At 41.8% G+C, this 21,130-nt stretch overlaps 1 protein-coding gene across 4 annotated transcripts in view; it reads left to right on the top strand.

Annotated features, from left to right (window-relative positions):
* Positions 1-21,130, top strand: part of LOC108433052 (receptor tyrosine-protein kinase erbB-4) — a 629,333-nt gene that overhangs the window by 414,541 nt on the left and 193,662 nt on the right. For all 4 annotated transcript variants that reach the window (XM_017707323.2, XM_037539223.1, XM_037539222.1 and 1 more), the window contains exons 4-5: positions 5,150-5,281; positions 12,895-12,960. In XM_017707323.2, the coding sequence (XP_017562812.1) occupies positions 5,150-5,281; positions 12,895-12,960 (198 nt within the window). The remainder of the gene's footprint in view (positions 1-5,149; positions 5,282-12,894; positions 12,961-21,130) is intronic.

Here is a 21,130-nt window from a genome sequence, read left to right as displayed (position 1 = left end):
ATCAGCAAAGGGCTTGATGGCCTTTCATACTGAAAATCGACCAGGAAAGGTGAAAATTTCTGCTAAAGCAGTAGTGATGGTGCTCTGGAAGAGCCTTACAGAAGATTCAAGTAAGGTCCGCTTAGCTGAGAATTGACTGTCATTTATTCACTGAAGTACAATTTGGAAGAATTTTTAGTTTCCTAATTTTGTTTTTCTTCTTCAAATGATACTTTTACTTTTCCTTGCATATACTGGTGATGAAAGGGATCTACTTTTTCCTCACTTCAACTTACATTCACCTTCTATTTATTTATTTACTTATCATATATATATATAGACACACACTCACCGGGCACTTTATTAGGTTCAGTTGCTTGTTAAGACAACTTGCTAATCAGCCAATCACAAGTGCAGACCGAGCATCAGAATGGGGAAGAAAGGGGATTTAAGTGACTTTGAACGTGGCGTGGTTGTTGGTGAAAATATCCAGTGAGCGGTCAGTTGCGTGGACGAAAATGCCTTGTTGATGTGAGAGGTCAGAGGAGAATGGGCAGACTGGTTCCAGATGATAGAAAGACAACAGGAACTCAATTAACCCCTTGTTACAACCAAGAAATGCAGAACACCATCTCTGAACACGTCGAACCTTGTATGTACGTATGTGTAATATATATATATATATATATATATATATATATATATTATACAGAGAGAGAGAGAGATTGATAGATAGATAGATAGATTGATAGATAGACAGACAGACAGACAATAATATAATAATAATTACAATAACATATAATTACATACAAATTACATATACTGTGCAGAAAAATAGAAATAAATCTAGATAAATCTAGAAGTTAAAGCACAAGAGAAATAAAATAAAAGTATATTATAGACATAAACTAATATATATATATATATATTTTCCCCCATAGGTAACTTGGTAACAGCATCTATATCGCCTTGCTCACATCTCGTGAACTATCGTTCCAAGGTTTGGAAGTCAATTAAAAACTATTACATATTTCATAATAACATGACCACCACTTTTGACACACAAGGCATTTAGGATACTAATTTATTTTAACTTCATTCTTGATGTTATTAGTTTACAGTTCTGTTCATCATTTTAGACAAACACTGATTTTCTTTTGCTTTAGATCCTCAGTTTCCCATTAAAACCTGTGAAGGTGCACAGAACCCGCATGGTGTAATCACGAGTCTCCAACCAACACATTGATTTTATTTTATTGACAGCATTGATTCCTAATCTAGCTAATCCTATAAAATAAGGTTGACAACATTAGCAGCCATGCTAAATGACTCACACAATCAACTAAATGGCTGAATATTTTATTACTGATAGTTTTCTTTTTTCTTTTTTCCCGTTACCAAACACTTTATAATAACGTCCATAGGACACACGCAGTCTTTCAGACTGATTGCTTTACACTAAGGAAGTGTAGGGGTCGATGTGGCGTCTACTCTTTTTTATTGACTCATAAATGGAAAAAAAAATAAATAAAAAAATCCTCACAGACAGATTTGTGATAGCAAAGGGTTGGAAACCAAAAAGCCATTAAAGTTTGATTGGTGTGGTTGAATAATAACTGGTTAATCAATTACGGAAATAATAGTTGTTGCAAACATGTCTCTGCTCCTTAACTGTATGACCACTCAAATAGGCCCACTAGGCCTGCATAGTAGATAAAATGGTCAGTCTCTTCTTCCTCTGGCGCCCACTGTGTTGTGGACTGTTTACGTGTTGTCAGCGAGTATCAGTGTTTGCACTCTCATGCCTTTGAAGCGCTTTGTTCACCCACAGTTCTGTAAGCTATCTCTGTTGCTATACAAGCTCTTAGATAACCCACAGTGTCATGAGGAACAAAGAACCAGGAAATTATGTACTAATGCTCGTCTTGCTGTCTACCTTCTTCTTTTAAGTCTTAGGTTTTCTCAGTTTTACTTCCCCAGTTTCTCTTTTTGAGGCTTGAGTGTTTTTTCCTCATGCTGTTAGAGAGTATTTTCCTCAGAGGTTCTTCCTCATGCTTAGAGAATTCCATGAGAGGATGAGAGAATGCAGTCACGGGCATCTTTATTGACCGCTGGCCAATGATGCCACGGACTCGCTGCACAGTTTTGAGCTGTGCTTTGATCAGGTTGCACCTTCTAGGGAGCTCTAGAAAGAAAGTGAGAGGGTGAAACAAAGAAATGTAGAAACCCCTGACTTCACCTGACCTGGTAAAACTGGTGTGCCTTGTTGAAGATCCCACTCTGAGTTCTTGGCCATGTTGTGTTGCATCAGAATCACTTTAATAGCTCTGTGGGAAGAGTTTGTCTGGGTGAAAATGTTGCTTATGTAAATGAGGAATAAAGTAAACAAATAATACCAATAAAAACAACATAGCCAACTTAAACAAAGGGTGTCACAGAAATACATTTTGTTTTCTGTTTTCATTACTCCCAAACCTCTCCTTACCTGACAGAACGGAGAGAGCTCCTGGTCAAAACTCCCAGTCGGTAGGAACTCTGAAATGAATTTATCCTTTGAGTGACAGGTTTTGTGGACGCTCCACCGAGAGCAGGAGGGAACACACAATAACTCTGCTTCCAATCATCCATGGAGCACAATTTAATCAAGCCTTTTGTTGGACTATTATCAGCTTCTGATAGCCTGCGGTCATGAATATGTCTCATCTGTTTCACCACGAGGCAGCTAATCTCCTTCTGGAGCGGCAGAAAATTCCAACCCGGTAAATAATGCAAATCTGACATAAGCTCTACATCCCGAAACCCCCACCTTTTTTTCACGGAAGTGCGGATTAACCCCCAGGATGCTTTTCTGAGAAACGCGTTGTCCACTGGGTTCGACCTGAGACATCTCACGGGGGGGGGGGGGGGGGCTTGGGTTGGGAGGGGCAGGAGTTTGGAGAGGAACAACAACAGATTGATTCCTCAAATTCCGTGATCCGTGCGAGACAGTATGATGCATATTAGGGCCAAGGATAGCACGTCTCATCTCCCGGCAGATGAAATATGAAATTACAAACTTGTTAGTGTTGTCATCCTGGGCGCCGGCATTTCAAATCCGGGACGGATTTGGCATCGATGGGGAACGTAATTATGTCTTCCTCTTTGTTCGCATCTGTTGTCTCTGGCCGTCCCTTAGAGGACCGACAGAAAGGAAAAAAAAAAACAAAAATAACACAAAAAGATTAAGGTTATTAATAATAGCAATAAGAGTGGGATTTGTCTGGTCTCTTCGGCAGAGTATCAATCATATGGATGTGAGGAAGCAGGAAAAGTTCAGATTAGGCCAGGCTTTGGGCAGCCTCGCCTCCAAGTGCCGCTGTTACCTAGAGATTGCGTTCTGTAGAAGTAGAAAGACTGACAATGAATGGTTAAAGTGAGCCACTAACATCAAGCGATCAAACGTTAAATAACTCAGCATTTTGATAAGAAAAAATGCATGTTTACAGAAATTACAGCTTTTGTTAAATCAACAATTTGAAATTTGGAGAGCTTCTCAGACTCAACTCCACAATTTTACAGAATTTCTTGTCTTTCACTAGTGAAGGTGCACATACAAGATGACTAGAGGGTCTCTCAAACAAAGAGGTTTGGTTATGAATAAGACTCAGAAGCCCAAATCTCGCTCTTATCATGTTACATAAACAGTGCTGTAACTCGGCCGGACTTGTTTCTGCTTTTATGCTTGCCTGAAAATGTAAACTATGGATGAACATGTGGTTGAAAAATGTGAGTATAGTTCTATTCTACAGTAAGAGCTGGAGAAGGCCTTTATTTCTCACTGGCAGCTGACATGAAATTATAACGCGAGTGCCTTGAAGTTCTGGTTATTATGGTACTAAGGTTCTAGAGGCACTCAAACATTTGGCACTATTCAAAAAGCAGCTCTTCCATCACTGCACTTTCATGTCTCTGCGCCTTTTATCTCCCTGCTGACTCTGTCATCAGTTACTGACTGTATCACTTGTTCAGCTGGCCATCTCACTCTATGGGACTCGTGAACAATTTGTGTTAGAAAAATCAAACATTTATCAAATGAAATATATTTCTAGTTATACCTGCAATATTTGTATCTCTACATCTGGTAAAATTATGCATATCCCTGCTGTCGGAACAAAACCTGGTACCTTTACAGGAGAAAGAAAAAACATACTTTACTTCCAATGTAAGTCAATGGAACTCGACGTGTTTCCAAGTCATTTAGGTTTGTTTATTTTGGTCCATTCATCATGAAATTTGCGCATAATGTAAAGGTCAACAGGTTTTTTTCAAGTTAGGTCAGAAACTGAAAAATGACAAAAATGGAGATACAAGGTTTTAGTCTGACAGCAGCGGGGTATTCTGGGAATGTTCTAAAGTTGCAGATATATGGACCTGATATTTTATACAAAACAAATAAAACAGATAATCTGCTATCTAAAGTACTTGATCTCAGCGATCCACTGTTGCCACATTTATTTTAAATTATTGTTCTCTTTTCTTTGATTCAGCAAAGAGGTTTACAGCTACCAAGAAAACTGTCTTGCGACTTTGGATTGCCTCACAGCTTTCAGCTATGAAATTTTCTAAATATAGTTGGGGTGGAATATGTTACAGCAAAGCTTGTCTGATCATTTCATATGTTGTCCTTTATTGCTGTGCGTGTCGTTCATGTTTTATAGAATGTTATGCATGTTTTTGTCTTTCCATACCTGTCCAGGGGCTGCAGTTGAAAATGAGCTACATTTAAAAGACTGGCACAATTATAGTAATGTTTTTTGATATAATCGTCCCTTTAAAAATAAGCCAAATAAACATAAACTTCCTTTCCCCTGTCACACTAATAGATTATATGCACTGAACTGATCAAATTCATTCACGATTGTGGAAATTTGTCAGACGGAGTAAAACTTCTGTAGCGTGTGCTTTTGGTGTGGCACTTTTCACCTAAAACCAGACAGAGGGACACAGAAAGACCCTTTAAAGAAAGCAGTGCACGATCAGTGTGTGGTTTGCTTTTCTTTTTGTTGCCAGACGTTCTACTCAATCCAAGAGTTGGAGGTAACAAATGTTTCTTACTTAGGTGGCACCTTCACAACTGTCCCTGCACGCTTTGTGACGAGTGTCTGTTTTCTGTCATCTTTCATCTCCCCAGAAATTCTGCACGGAGGAGTGTATGTGGACCAGAATAAGTTCCTGTGCCATGCCGACACCATCCACTGGCAAGATATTGTGAAGAATGCCCGTCCCGATCATCTGGTGGTGCCATCCAACAGCAGCAACTCCTGTGAGTACTGCACAGATAATTTGCTGTGCTGTTAATAAACTCACCTTCCATATAGCAAGCTAGTACCCGACTTACAAACATGACTTTTCTAGAAACATTAAGCAATTTTCCACTTGTAGTCAATCAGTCTGGTCATGTTTGCTACTTTAGTTCATTTATTTATTTATTTATTTTTCCTTGAAGCTACAAGGCTAATGCTTTCAAACAATGGATGTTTTTTGCCGCCTGTTAGTATCGTGCAAACTGTTCTTCATTGAATTGCTTTAGTGATCTCAAACAGATACGTTATATGATTTGTAAAACTGGTCAAAAGTACATAGCATAGTGCTCTTTTCCACTATGATTAGAATTCTGAACCATTAGAACCATCCACATTTAATGGAGTGAAGCACCCACATGCATGCAAGCTGGAGAATATAATCATTAGGGGCAGTGAGCACGCTTGCCAGGAGCGGTGGGCAGCCCTATCCACAGCGTCCGGGGAGCAACTGGGGGTAAGGTGCCTTGTTAAAGGCAACGTACGTTCGGCTGAGGGGATCGAACTGGTGACCTAACCTCCAGCCCACGACTGCCCCTGTCTGCTACGTATAAAAATGTGCCTGACAGTGTCAGAAACCACCTAAACAAGTCTATTGAAGACTGCTTAGCAACACGATGCAATTTGAGTCAAGTGTATGGTCATTTAGGCATGCAATTTGCACCATGCTGAGTGCAAACTGGCTATAAGCTTCCATTACTTTGCTGCATTAGTTTCATAGCTCCAGTGCACAACTAAAGAACTTCTGTTTAATCTGTGTTCATACCCATGATATAATAAAGGCTCAGTACTGTGAGAAGTGCTTTTTGTAGTTTTTGAACCTCTAGCCGTAGAGCACCTCCATTAAGCACTTTATCAGCACCCTCTGGTAGCTCTCTCTGCACCAAATGTCTTTGACTAGTGTTTACAGAGTCAGAAAGAAAAACAGCTGTGCAAATATGAGGCTGAAAATTGCCTCAGAATGCTGACGCTGCACAGTGACTACTTACCGATGTGTTTCCCATGTGGAAATAGGAACTAATTAGCCTCAAACGACAGGCCATAATGATACGGGAAACATAGTAATGGACACATTTGTATGAGCTTTAAGTCTGGGGCTTAATGAGGAAAATCAGCTCACTGCTTACTGATACCACTAAAGTAAACATACTTAGTGGCCGAGTGGAGAGAAAGATTGTTAGAATGGCCTGGAATTGCCTATAAAGTACCATTCAAACGTTTGGAATCACCATGTAATGTAATTTATAATGTAATCTACTTTTAATATTAGACAAAGATCATGCAAGTAAACTCAAAATGCCGTTTTTAAATGATTATTTCATTTATTGGCCCTGCCTGGACAGCTACTAAATCAACTAGTTAACCAAATTCAACTGACCGTTGGGTTGAATTTCATTAGCCACACCCAGATATGATTTCTGATGAACCTGTTGAGCTTAAATAGAACCTGTCTGGCAATGTGAAGCAGGTTAGAAGGTCTGAACCAGCAGCTCATGATACCTCGTTTTAAAGAGATTAAAAATGCAGATGGGAAGCAAAGTAATTGAAACCTACTAGACTGGAAAGGGTTACAAAGGCATTGCTATGGCTCTGGGAAACCACAGTGAGAGCCATTATCCACAAATGGAGAAAACTTGGAACAGTGGTGAACCTTCTCAGGAGTGACTCACTCACCATAATTTCACCTAAGAGTACGTTGAGGTCAGTTAAGTTAAGGTCAGTGTATACGAGTCCACAATTAGAAAGACACCAGGGAAAAATGGGACACCATGGGAGAGTTGCAAGGCACAAACCACTGCTGACCAAAAAGAACACAAAGGCTCATCTCGCATTTGTCAAAAACATCTAGCTGACCTCCAAAGGTTGAAGTTTTTCAAGACGTGTCCCGTTACCAACAGTAAAACATGGTGGTGATAGTGTGATGGCTGCTTTGCTTCTGCAGGACCTGGACAACTTGTCAGCTATGATGGAACGATGAATTCTGCTATAAGAAAATCCTGAAGGAGAATGTCAGTCCGTCAGTTTGTGACCTAAAGCTCAAGAGCAGTTCGGTTGTGCTGCAGGACAATGAACCAAAGCACGCAAGCAAGTTCACCTCAAAAGAAACCAGGTTCCAGAGTGGCCTAGTCAAAGTATGAATCCCGTTGAGATACTGTCCAAGACCTTAAACAGGCAGGTCATGCTCAAACCCCCCCCCTTGCATTGATATTGTCTTTATTTTATATTAACATTAGTTGGATGATATAAAACATTTAAATGTGGCAAATTAGCATATATGGGAGAAATCAGTTGAAGAGCAAATACTTTTTCGCAGCACTGTATGAGGCATACTGCACTGACTGACTGTATTATGTGCTAGTAATTATCACATAATAATGTCTTGCTGTTCCCAAAATGTGTAAATTATTCAATGAAACAGAACACCACCTTGGCACTGTTATGCAACACCCTTGTTTTAGTATTCATTTATATATTTTTATTCAGGTTTTTGTTTTTGTTGTTTTTGTTGTTTTTGGACAAAAATGTTCATTTGTTTTCCTTTGTCCACCACATTATTCCCTATAAAAGATCACCATATTTTTTATGACATCATAAAATTCACTATTGCGTAAAAAAAGGGATTCTAAACTTTTCAACGGTAGCAGAGATCAGACGGTCTTTCTGCATCACTCCGTTCAGAGTCCTGATATTGTCTGAACTGGCTGAGGGTATGTTCTGGTCCACCTGACACCCTTTCATTGGCTTTGATCTGGCTTTTCCCTCGCGGCCAAAGATCATGAGCCTTGGAGCGTGTAATCCACAGTAAAACCCTAATCTGCTGCTGTCTTTGGCCTCCTCCAGACACTGTTTATGTTTTTTTCCCCCTCCGTCTCGCTCAAAACAACAACAAGGAATAAGAGATGCTCTTTTAATCAGTTCAGATTTAATCCCATGCCTCCTTCTGGTCCTTTGCTCCCATAGCCACTCTTGTGTTCCAGTGTTTTCAATCTTTGGTTCTGTTTGAAAGCCATAGTAAAATGTTATGATGGAAGGGAGACGATGAGATGGTGTCTGTCAAGGACATGAGCTGTAAAAATGTGGAGTAATAGCTACAATAGAAAATTGTAGCTGCAGCCTCATGCTCTGGTCGAGCCCAGTAATGTGGCAGTACGCACACGATGTGTTTTAGGGGCAGTATACAGCCATTTAAGCAGATCTACTCTGTCCTTGGCTTTGTAGATGGGTCATTTAAGAGGGTGTCGCCAGAGCTGCATGCAAGACAGAGCCGAACCTACAGCACTGCTCTACTGTGCAGGACTCTAGTCTGACGTAGTGAATGGGCTTGGGCAACATTGTAAATGCAGACAAGTGGTTATTTTCTGCAGAATTAACAGGATAAACAATATTTTCATGATACCAGTTCAGTTACAAAATGCTGTATGTGAGCATTACAATATGTTTTCATATGGCTTACATTTTCCCTGATTATAATATAATTACCACTGAATTACTAACTGGGCCAACTTCTAATATGACTTAATAAGTAGCGATTGCACATTGAAAAGCAGTGCAACTTCTTCATCTTTTTCTTTTTCATATTGATCTGCTAGATTTGCATCTGTAAACTTGCCTCACAGTTTTCAAGATATTGACACTTTTCAAACTCCAGAATGTTCGGTGTGATCAGGAATAGTGTGTTTGTATACAGATTTATATACAAGTACACTAGAAACGCCCTCGCAACCCTCAGAAATACCATAGCAGCCATCTAGTAACACCCTCGCAAGCACAAAAGGTACCATAGAAACCACATAGCAACATCCTAACAACCACCTGGAATTTAATAGCAACCATAGGTCAACGCCCTAGCAACCATCTTAGGCACCATAGCAAATACCTAAGAACATCCTAGCAACCAAAGATGCTCTAGCTACCACCTATCATTATCCTAAAAACCATCTGGAAGGCCTTAGCAACCTGGGAACACCCTAGCAACCACCTTGGGCACCATAGAAACCACCTAGCAACTAAATACCAACATCCTAACAACCTTCTGGAATCCCAAAGCAGCTACCTGACAACACCCTAGCAACAATCTTGGGTAGCATGGAAAACACCTAAGAACACCCTATCAACCAGAAAGAGCTCAAGCTACCAGCTAGCATTATTCTAGCCACTGCCTAGAATACCATAGCAACCACTTAGCAACAACATGAGACACCATAGCAGCCAACTACCAATACCCTAGTAATCACCAGAGAAACCATAGCAACCAGCTACGTATAATACTCATGGAACCCCTTGGGGTACTGTAGCAAACAGTGAGCAACACTTTGGCAACCACTATATCACTATAGTAACCATCTAGCAACACCTTAGCAACCATCTATGATTTGCTCAAGCCTCACAATCCTTGCATTTTCTTCAGGAAATGCACATTTCTAGTTAATAACAGTGAGGTCAGTGTTATTGAGCTGATGTTTTTTTCTTCTTGTACTCCTTCATATTCATCTGCATCTCAAGTCTGTCACGAAGAATTAAGGCAGTTCTGAAGGCAAAAGGGGGTCCAACCTTTCACTAGCAAGGTGTACCTTATAAAGTGGCCAGTGAGTGTATATCACAGTGATATAAGTACACTAGAAACACCCTTGTAACCACCCAGCACCACCCTAGCAACACAAGAAACACCATAGAAACCATGTAGCCACATCCTCACAACCACCTGGAATTTCATAGCAGCCACTTGGCAACACCTTATCAACCTCCTTGGACACCATAGAAACAACCTAGGAACACCCTAGTGACCATAGATGCTCTAGGTACCACCTATTATTACCCTAGCAACCACCTGGAATAGCATAGCAACCACCTGGTAACGCCCTAGCAACCACCTTGGGTACCTTAGCTACCACCTAGCAACACAAAAGTATCCATAGCAACTCATTACCAACACCCTAGCAAACACCAGAGATACTATAGCGACCAGTTAGCAGTGCACCTGGGACACTGTAGCAGCAACAGTTAGCAACACTTTAGCAGTCACCTAAAACACCATAGTAACCATCTAACGACACCGTAGCAACCATCTGAGATTTGCTTAAGCCTCACACTGTATTTTCTTCATGAAATGCAATTTCTAGTGAATAACAATGAGCCTCATTCACCAACTATTCTTAAGAAAAAAAATTCAGTACCAACTTGCATGCAGTTTTCACAAAGATTCCCACATTCACCAGTGTTTCCTTATTTGGGATTTGTTGTTAGGTAAAAACAGAATCTACACACACTCAAGAGCACAAAGGTGTGAACAGTTCAGTGGTTTAAGAACATGTCATAAATCTGACTTAGTCTTTTTCTTATGACCTTTCTCAAGAGCACATTTAAGAAGAAACTTGCAAAGATATTAGTGAATGAGGCCCAATGACGACAGTGCACAGATGGCATGTGACACACATGTAACTACATGTCTTCACATTTGTTTCTTTGGAAACCAAAATATTGCCAAATTGGTGCCTTGGCGTCCCTCTTCCTAACAAGTTTATCTGTCTTACTGTCTTGTTTCTTTGTTGCATATTTCCCAGTATTCTTTCTCCAACTGAAAATCTACATCATATCTACATTTGTGTAGGGGTCTGGGGTCTGAATAGTCTCTGAACACACTGTGGGCCTCGCCAGCTCAGTCCCTGTCCTGCTTCTCCACACCTCTTTAAAAGTGAATAGGACGAGTGACGGAATGACTTTAAAAAGTCTGGGAAACAGACAGTCAAAAGGAATAAATATCAGAGAGGGGAAAACTGGAGAGTCAGTGGAAGAGGTAGACAAAGTGCTGCGCCCAGAGAGAGAGAGAAAGAGTGTAAGTGCGAGACTATTGGCATAATTACTCTTAAGTGAAGTGGTCCAGGGACGTAGGACGCCACTCCACCACTCACTCATGCTCACACTGCAATTACCCAACAGTCAATTAAACCCTGGTGTCAAGACACGCCATAGAGAGAGAGAGGCGAGGAGGGGGCACTGAACGAGTTCCGTGCTGGCTGTCTCATCCGGTGCAGTGAGGGGAAGCTGATGGCTCAGCTGAGTCAATCAAAAAGAGCTTAACAGGTTCAGCCAGGTCTGCTGCTGTCCCCTCTAACCCTCTGCTGGGCAGAGCAGGGCAAGTGTCCCCCACAAACCCTCTGAAAAGAAAATCACTTTGACCTTGTTTACTGAAAAGCAGCCCAGCTGGATCAGATTTTGGGATTGAGCATCAGTCGCTAGGTGTTCTATGATTAGAATAGTTTTGAAAGCGACTGAAAGTGCTCAAAAATGCTTCAAAGGAAGGAGAAATTTGGCTCTTACTGATTAAAATTACTGTAGTGTTACGTCTCCTAGCGGGTAAGAGGAAGCATGACTGCCCACTCAGATGCCAGACCAGAACAAAGAGGAATTTCTGGTTAATAACTAATAAAATTAAACTCGTCAGTCACGGATTTAACAGTTTATTTCATGCTCTGCACTTTCATCCAGCCATCAAAATTAATTCAACATGCAACTGACCCAAAAAAATTACAACCAATGAAAACTGGTCTGTTGACTGGCAGGCAGCCAAGGGAACAGAATTGCGTCAGGCCAAAAAAAATAAAATGCTCCACATTAGCCATGTTTACATGCAGCTAATCCATTAATAACCTGACTAATAGCTCAATTGGTATAGAATACGTCCATATAAACACCTCAATCGGAATAGACTAGTCTAGTTGAGGCCATTCAGAATACAATGTCTTTACATTTGAACGAGGTGGGTAATCCTGTAAGTGATCCATTAAATAAAAGAATAATAACTGTGTAAACGCCTGTATCCGATTACGCTCCCACCTGGAACGTTTAGTATGTTCAAAGGTTTTTACCGTTCAACATGGCGGAGCAGAAAGTGGTTCTGCAGAGGAGACGAAGTTTACGCTCTGATCTTTAAAAGATGCCAGTGGGACGGACATCCAGCTTATGTGTCTCAGAACACGACGTCTTCCTCTTGGCCTTCTTTAATCAGGACATGTGAAGGACGTTTTTCTGAGTCTGACATCATTTTAAAGCAATTAAAAACACAGTCACTGCTCACTGCTGCTCATCTCACTATTCAAAAAGCTTTGCATCTAAACACAGACACTCAGACACAGACAGAGAGAAAGAGAAAGAGACAACCAGACACAGGACATAACATTAGGCCATCATCAAAATTGATGCTACCTTGTGCATCATTGGTCAGTTTCTGACCGCAGAAGTGCTGTTGACCAGATATTATTCGAGGGTTGTACATATGTCAGTGTCACTGCTAGGTTGAGACTGTTCCACTACCCGAAAATATCCAGCTAAGAGAAGCTCTGTGGTCAGACACTGGGTTTTGATGAGGACCTAGAGGATGGCGTTCAGTCGGAAACTGTACGCCAGCATGGTGGAGCTACAAGGGACGGGTTTCCAATAAAGTGGCCACCTTTTTTTGAATCATGTACGTGATCATGTGTGTTATCATTGTTAGATATGTTCACCGGGGTGGTCTTTAAGTGCAAGGTGTTGAAATGTGTCTGTAATGCTGTGTGTGTGTGTGTGTGTGTGTTTGCAGGTCAGAGGTGCCACCGTGCGTGTAATGGCCGCTGCTGGGGTCAAAAGGAGAACCAGTGCCAGAGCTGTAAGTCTCAGTCTTCACTGAATATTCCCATTATATTCCCGTTATATTCCTGTGTGTCGGAGAGCCTCCTAAACTCACACAGCACTTAAATATCATCATCTGAGAGGAGCAGCTTCGACCAGAGTCATCAGCACGACAACAGAGGATGGAGAGAGGATGAGAGAGAGAAAATTTTCTGTCTTTTTTTCTGTCTTTCTTCCCATCCCCCCCCCCCCCCCCCCCCCCTCTCTCTCTCGCTCACTCTCTCTCTCATTTACTCTCTCTAGAACACTGGCTTGCCTCCTCATCCCAGACGTTGTACTGAAGCACTTTTGTCTACAATTTTAAATTTTTTGGTGTAAAAGTCAAGACATCAGCTCTTCTAGCAGTGCAGGCCAACTGGGTGGAAATGCAGTTTGGCACTTGTTTTGAATAACAGCCCTGAAAATAAACGTCCCGCTATTAGCATCATGCAGGAGAAGTGGTGCTACTTCTGTTCCATTAAAACCCTACAGCAGGAGGCTATAGGAGGCACTTTCACTCTGTGGATTCAGTGGCAAAATGCACGGCAGAAAATGATCCATGGAAAAGTCAGATGAGAGCATAACCTTGAGAGCGTAACACCTCTGGAAGTGAGACTTTGTCAACCTGGAAGTGTTTGAATCAGAATCAGCTTCATTTTTATTTGTAAACCTAATGAATCGGACTCTTCAGTCTGCTTCTTTCTCTCTCTCTTTTACAGATGTCTCTGCCATTTCACGCTGCGCTTTCCTCCATCTGGAGATGATTATTTCCTCTGTGTTCCTTTCTTTTTCCATCTGACACCTTCATCTCCCACCCCTCTCAGTCTGTCTGTTTCTTTTAAAGAGCTCTAAAAGAGGTCTGTTACTATAAGATTTGTCATCCTCCATATAAGAACAGTAATTTCTTTTATTTGCTTTTGTTTTATTTTAGCACAATGCGTGTTAAGCCTTGGGTTCACTACACAACTTTTAAACTCACACTGTCCCGCGGGTTTGCCACATTTCTTTGGGCGATTGGGTATCATACACTACTCAACTTTTCAGCTGCTGCTGAATTCAACAGAACTCACTGAACTCTCGCAAACTCTCGCAAACTCTCATGTTCTCCCGTAACTAGGAGACGCAAGTAAACAAACGTGATGCGGCTCACTGCTGCTGCTGTTTTCTCTGCCATTAGCTCTGACACAGTAAAGAAGCAGCAGGTAAATGTGTCTAGGTGAGCTTTATTGACTCGTTGATTTAAAAATGTGATCAATGTGGTATTTTTTTAGAGATTTAAACATACATAAACTCGTTCATGGCTTTAACTCAGCTCATTAAAAAGTGAGCGACTTTTCATGGGGCTCCTGAGTTGAGCAACTGTCTAACCATTGGCCCTATAATCAGGAGATCAAGAGTTCGATCCCTGGTGGTGCTACAGCCATCTGTAGCAGGGAGTCTTAGCGAGCACAGTTGGCCTCACTCTCTCTGGGTGGGTAGGATGGCCCCTCTTTCTTCCCTTATAACTCAATGCGATGCTAGTCTGCACAGGTGTCTGTTAGCTGACATAACAGATCTGGCGGTTGGCGCTTTCCTGCGAGAGTGTTCAGCTGGCCAATGACATTTACATTTACAGCATTTGGCTGACGCTCTTATCCAGAGCGACTTACACTTTGATCATTTTACACAATGCATGTCTTTGGACTGTGGGAGGAAACCGGAGAACCCGGAGGAAACCCACGCAGACATGGGGAGAACATGCAAACTCCACACAGAGAGGACCCTGGTCGCCCGGCCGGGGAATCGAACCCAGGCCCTCCTTGCTGTGAGGCGACAGTGCTACCCACCACGCCACGTGCCGCCATAACGCAATGATGTTGCGCGAGCAGCCGTCTGAAAAGATGTGGTGGCGCTTCACAGCCTGTGCTGCCTTCGCCCTCCTAGCGTTGGTAGTATTGTGTGATTGGGGGAGTCCTAACTAGCGGGTGGAATTGGAGATGACTAATTTGGGAAGAAAATTGGGTAAAATAAATAAATAATAAAAAGTGAGTGACTTTTCACCATTTTTCTTTGTTTACTTGCTGCGTTTTCTTCTTTCCTGCTCTCAGTTTTCATTGGCTGATGTAACAGTCTGTTCCGATTGAGGCATTGAACAGTTTAAACTAGATTTCGATCGGAGTCGGGTCGAAAAATCAAGCGTTTGATAAACTCAGACTGGTCAGAAACGTGATCGAGAGGCCAAAAATCTGAGACTGCTCCCCTCACGCAGGACTCTCTCTGTCGACTCGACTGTTGACTCAACTGTTGACTCCAACTGACCCAAAAATCTGCAGACTCTGCTGACCAGAACAGTCTCAGTCAGGGGCTAAAATCGGGGTAAAAGTCGTGTAATGTAACCCCGGCTTTAGCTGCCTTGAAGTTCTGGGCTGACTGGTCAACAGCAGTTCTTTGGTCTGAAACTCACTAATACTGAATGTAGTGGTGAGGAAGGGAGCTGAAAAATTGTCCATGACATCAGATGTTCCACAGTCTGTAATTGTACACCTGCAGATGGGTGACAAATTAGAGAAAAAACGCAATAAACATGTGGAGAAAAATAAGAAGTGCACATGCTTCCAGATGGCTGTACGGCGTGATACAGTTAAGCAGTTAACATCCTACCAAGCTCAATCTGTGGCATGTATAAAAATGCTGAGCAGGTCCAGGTGACCTCGATTTTCAATCAGGATGGCAAGAGGAGAAAACTTTGAAAGCAGCTTTCTTATTAGTGCACAGATGGCAGGAGCTTCAGTCCCAAAGAACTGTTCAACTGGCCAGTGTTTCAACAGGAACAGTGACTGAAGTGACATCTTCATTTAGATCTGTGGGAGACGTCAGTAAACAGGGATGGAAATCATATTCTCTACAAGTGGGCCAGTGCCTGTAATAGTAATAATGAGAATAAGTTACATTTATATAGCACCTTTCACAAAACCCATAGAGAATGGTACAGACCTGATTGCTTGACCCCCACACTCTTAGAAATAAAGGTATTAAACTGTGAATGGGGCAGTCCCACTCTTGTCAATGGGGTGGGAACATCAAGAGCACATCTCATTACCTTTAGTCAGGGAACATAACTGAACCATAATCCACTGAAATTAAATTTTCTAAGTTGTATTGAATCCACACACCCTGTCTCGTCTTCATTTTACTGTTCTAAACGGTAGAGCTATGGAAAAAGCTTATTTAAAGTGCACAATCGACCTCAAAACCACTGTTGTACCTTTGAGTGAACATTTACATTGTTTGTACCTTGATGGACAAAAAAATGCACTTGCACTAATCGTTTATTTCTAACCGTGTAGAGTGATGGGGTCCAGTGGCACTAATATGCTGTTAGGAGATTCTGGGTAGTTTTTAAAGGAAAGAGTCGAGTGCAAATCATTTCAAAGTTATTCTGACTGATCATGTTCACACCTATGGTGAAAACTGTTTTGATGGGACTGATTTCTGTCTTGATGAGAGTGGTTTCTTCCAGGATGGCTGTGCACGAAGGGTCACTGAATGGTTTGATGAATATGAAAATCAAATGCCAGATCTTATCTCAACTGAACATGTATGGTAGATGTTGGACTAACATATAGTCAGCACTCTCCAGCACCATCATGCCAAGTTCGACTGACGCTCTTCTGGCCGCTCATTGTGGCCCAACAACACTTTGTTAATTTTTCCTTTAAGTAATCTGTATAGGGCAGCACAGTGGCTCCGTCGCTTCACTGTAAGAAGGGTCTGGGTTCAATTCCCTGAACGGGCAGCCTTTCTTTGTGGAATTCGTATGTTCCCTCCATGTCTGCGTGGGTTTCCTCCAGGTGTTCTGGTTTCCTCCCAGAGTCCAAAGACATGCAGTCAGGCCAATTGGATGTGCTAAACTGCTCTTAGGTGTGAGTGTATGTGTCTGTCTGCTCTGTGTTGGACTGGAGACCTGTCCAGGATGTTTCCTGCCTTCTGCCTAATGATCACTGGGATAGGCTGGGATAGGCTCCCCCTGCCAAAGATAAGTGGCTTGGATAATGTGTGCAGGTGAATCTTTAGAAAGTGGGCCTCATGAAGTGACCAATGAACATACAGTATATTTCAGTAGAAGCCGTGTATAGGCCCCAGTAAGGAATGATTGCAGTTGGTGGATATTTTTCCAGTCTTACCCCTCTCACCGCTGCAGTCTGTGCTGTCTGTACCCCCCTGAGTGTAACACTGTAACACATGGCTAAATGTTGCAATAGCGAATTAATATACACACATAACTCACCACCAGCCCAGTACAATCCCAAATCATAAAAATACAGTGTGGTAATATTAATAAATAAGTAAAACATTCTGCATTTGATTGCGTTCCCAAATGTTTTATCTAACTAGCAGGGGCTTTGTTCACGGTGGCTTTTTGTAGCATAATGTTTAATGGCGAGCAGATCAGTGAGCCCAGGCTTTCCTGATGAAATAGTTTGTTATGTCTGGTTTAAATAAATGGGTCATCCAAGTACGGAGAAGAGGATCGTCTGTTTTTGTGCCCACAGCTGTCAGAGACTTGTGACATTGATCTCAGATTCGCACACTTTTCTCTGTTGTCCAGCTCGACCTACGATCCCTGCTGATAAGTAGATATTTATCTGATTTGTTGGAAAGTCAGTGCTGATGATATTATGCCTTCACCTTTTCGTACAATGCAGCATTTCTGCATTATTATTAGTCATACAGTACATCTAATCAGAATGAAAGGCCAGTTTTGTCTCTGATAGCTTTCACTCTCAGCAGTGATTTAATGTCATCACAATTTTAAACTATTGATTTGACCAACAATCACGTTTACACAGTTTTGTGTGTAGTTGAGCAGCAAAGACGTTTTGGCATCTGAAGTTTGTTTAGTTTTGCTGGGGAGCTATGAAGCTAATGTAGCTAACAAGTGATGGAAGCTTATTCCCAACCAGTTAGCACCAGCACAAATTGTATGCCTAACCAAGGGTTAATTACATGAATAAGCTAATGTGACCCCAGGCTCGTCTCTTGTGGGTGTCCGAGGTCACTTTTAATGTTGCATGTTGGCTTGTACACGGTCCAGCTTCTGACAAGAAAATATACAAAATATCTGCTCTATACTGAGACCACCCTTCATTCAATTTTCAGGAGATAAGATAAAATATAATGCACTTGCATCTAGAAGGGAAAAGGTAAATTGAAAAAAGTGGGGAAAAAAAGAGTTCCAGAACTAGAACTAGTTAAAAAAATAACTATTAAAAAGCTACAAGGAAGGTGGGACTCCTGACAACCACCTACAAGACCCAGTAGACACTGAAACTGACCACATCAGATAAGCAGCGCTTAAAGCTTTCGTCTTTGAAAGAGAGGAATAAATCAAGCTGCTTCAGATCTGAATACATCCACACTGTGAGAAGGAAACTCTGCTCTATGGGTCTGAAAGTATGTGTAGCTGTCAAGATCAACCTCACTGAGAAAAGGAAAAACTTAGCAAATTAAACAAAGAAGCTGCTGATGCTCTCAGGAAAATGGACTGGCCACTGCAGAGTCTAGAGTACGCTATATTGTCTGGTTCTGTCTTTCGTGTTTAAGCCATGTTCTTTTTGTATACGTTTTTCCATGTACCTTTGTCCTGCCTCCTTGTAACTGTCTTCTGTCTGTAGCTATGCGCTCTCATTCTTCCCAGGTGTTGCTTGTTTTCCCTTTGTGTATGCATACCCCTATGCTTGGTTTACTCTCGGTCTGATTCCTGGTTTCTGGTTTTGTTATTGTATTGATTTGTTTCTTTTGTGGACCTTTGCTTTTGAAAGCAAGTCTGCTGAAAAGAATGAGTTTCATACAGCTCATTTAATCAAAGAATCAATGACCAGTTTCAGCTCTCACACCTGACAGTAGCACTGTTAACAATGACGTAATGTTATCCAATTTATTTAAATATGAAATGTTGTTATAAGTCAAAAGTTTGCATGTTTATATGCTGATGGGAATGAAAAGCTCAGAGTGTTGAGCCTGGGGACCATAAACAACCCTTGTCTGTGCTTGTTCCAAGGAGTTGTGGACTCAATTATGTAGATTGTGACAAAATGAGAGAAAATTGAGATGGTCTCAGCTTTACTCGTGGCTTGTTGCCCTGTAATCGTTTCACTTGTTGCTGGTTTCTAAATCGCAGGTACAAATCGCCTGTTTTCAAATGAAATAACTGGTGATCTCTTACTCTGTCGCCTGCTAATGTGAACACAGAATAAATCATCACATATTTGCCTCACATGTCATGGCTGATCAACCGCATTTGAGATTAGGGGCAGAATGGTATATGCTTAACTGTTGGTTGTCATTTTGGCCTTAAAACAACGATAATTAAAAGATAAGTGTGTCATTAGCACTAATTTGCATGTAGTTACTGAATAATAAGCCTTAGTATGTGATAAGTCTGGAATATTAAGGGATTAACACATCATTTCTGATGCTGCCTTTGCTGAGTAAGAGTTAAAAAGTAACTCAGACTGTTTTCCTTTACTGAACATAGATGCGTTAAACTAGAACACCATGTATTGTTCATAGCATGTGTGCTTTGAGGGGGTTTGTTTTGAGAGAGTTCTTATCTGTGTGCTCCGGGGTAGACGGTGCATGTTAGCTGAGGTGGAAAAGCATCACAGCTGAAATGCTTAAGAGCCCCTTTTTTTGTTTGTATTTTTTTTTTCACAGGTGTCCTCATTTACGTGTTTCTCTGCACACACACATAACATACACACCCACCCACCCTGACGAACACTTGAGCATGCATTGCTTTACACATGCTCTAGCATTTTCCACACCTTGATCTGCGGTTGGGATTACCCCTACGTGAGCATGCATAATGGAAAACGTAGAAATTCAGCTACACAGAAACAGGCAGATCACCTGAACCCTGTAATCGTGCAGTCAACACAAGAAAGCAACAGCAATAGCAAAACTGCAGGAGTGAAAAAACAAAGAGAAATACATCATATTACACATGGCCCTGCAATAATTTGGGGACACCTGCTTTATTATTTTGAAATAACACTTCAGTCTTAGTGGACAATGTAATGCCCTTGTGATGCTCTAAGCCAGAGTTAGTACTTAAGCAGGAACGTGTCAAGTCAAATTTTATTTATATTTCACTTTTTACAACAGATGTTGTCACAAAGCTTTACAGAAAAATCTGGGTCCAAGCACCCATTAGCAAGCTGGTGGTGACAGTGGCAGGACAAACTCCCTAAGAGCAAGAGGAAAAACCCTTGAGAGCAACCAAGACTCAAAAGAGGAACCCATCCTCCTCTGGTTGACAACGGATAGCAAACAATAACAGCAGAGAATGAGGTTTGACCGTTAGTATAAGTATAAAATATGGACATGGGGAAAAGTGGGAGAAGCAAAGTCTATGATTAAAAATGCAGAAGTATCATCAGGAAGGTCAGTTCATGAGGGCGAGGCTTGTACAGCGTTCTACAGCAGGAAGCTCCATGGTGGTCACACTGGTCCAGAAGGCTGGAAAGCAGTGGGCACCCCGATCGAGGCAGATGAAGCAACAGCATCAGAGCGTTAGGTTAGTTCTGTTAAGAGAGGCTGAGTACAGTATACAGTGCTAACAGAGTACAGCAGAGACTCCGGCAGGTCAAGCTATCATAGCCTAACTAAAAGGCAGAGCCAGAAAGGCAAAAGAGACATGAGGGCTTGTCAGTGGGACGACAGCACCCCTCCGCTCAACCGTCAATGAATTTGAGTGAGTGTCTGCAGTAACGCTGACGTGGTGGTGGTGTGTTAGTGTGTGTTGTGCTGGTGCGAGTGGATCAGAAACAGCAGTGCTGCTGGAGTTTTTAAACGCTGTGCCCACTCACTGTCCACTCTGTTAGACACTCCTACCTGGTCAATCCACCCTGGAGATGTAAAGTAAGAGACGGAAGCTCATCTGCTGCTGCACAGTTATTGTTGATCATCCTCTAGTCCTTCATCAGTGGTCACAGGACGCTGCCCACAGGACGCTGTTGACTGGATATTTTTGGTTGGTGGACTTTGGTTGGTAGTCCAGCAATGACACTGAGTTGTTTAAAAGCTCCAGCAGCATTGCTGTGTCTGATCCACTCACACCAGCACAACACACACTGACACACCACCACCGCTACATCAGTGTTACTGCAGTGCTGAGAATGATCCAC

Source organism: Pygocentrus nattereri, chromosome 6 (assembly GCF_015220715.1).
Source record: "Pygocentrus nattereri isolate fPygNat1 chromosome 6, fPygNat1.pri, whole genome shotgun sequence".
Lineage (NCBI taxonomy): Eukaryota > Metazoa > Chordata > Actinopteri > Characiformes > Serrasalmidae > Pygocentrus > Pygocentrus nattereri.
Note: the sequence above shows the minus strand (reverse complement) of the source record. Positions and strands in the feature narration are given on the sequence as shown.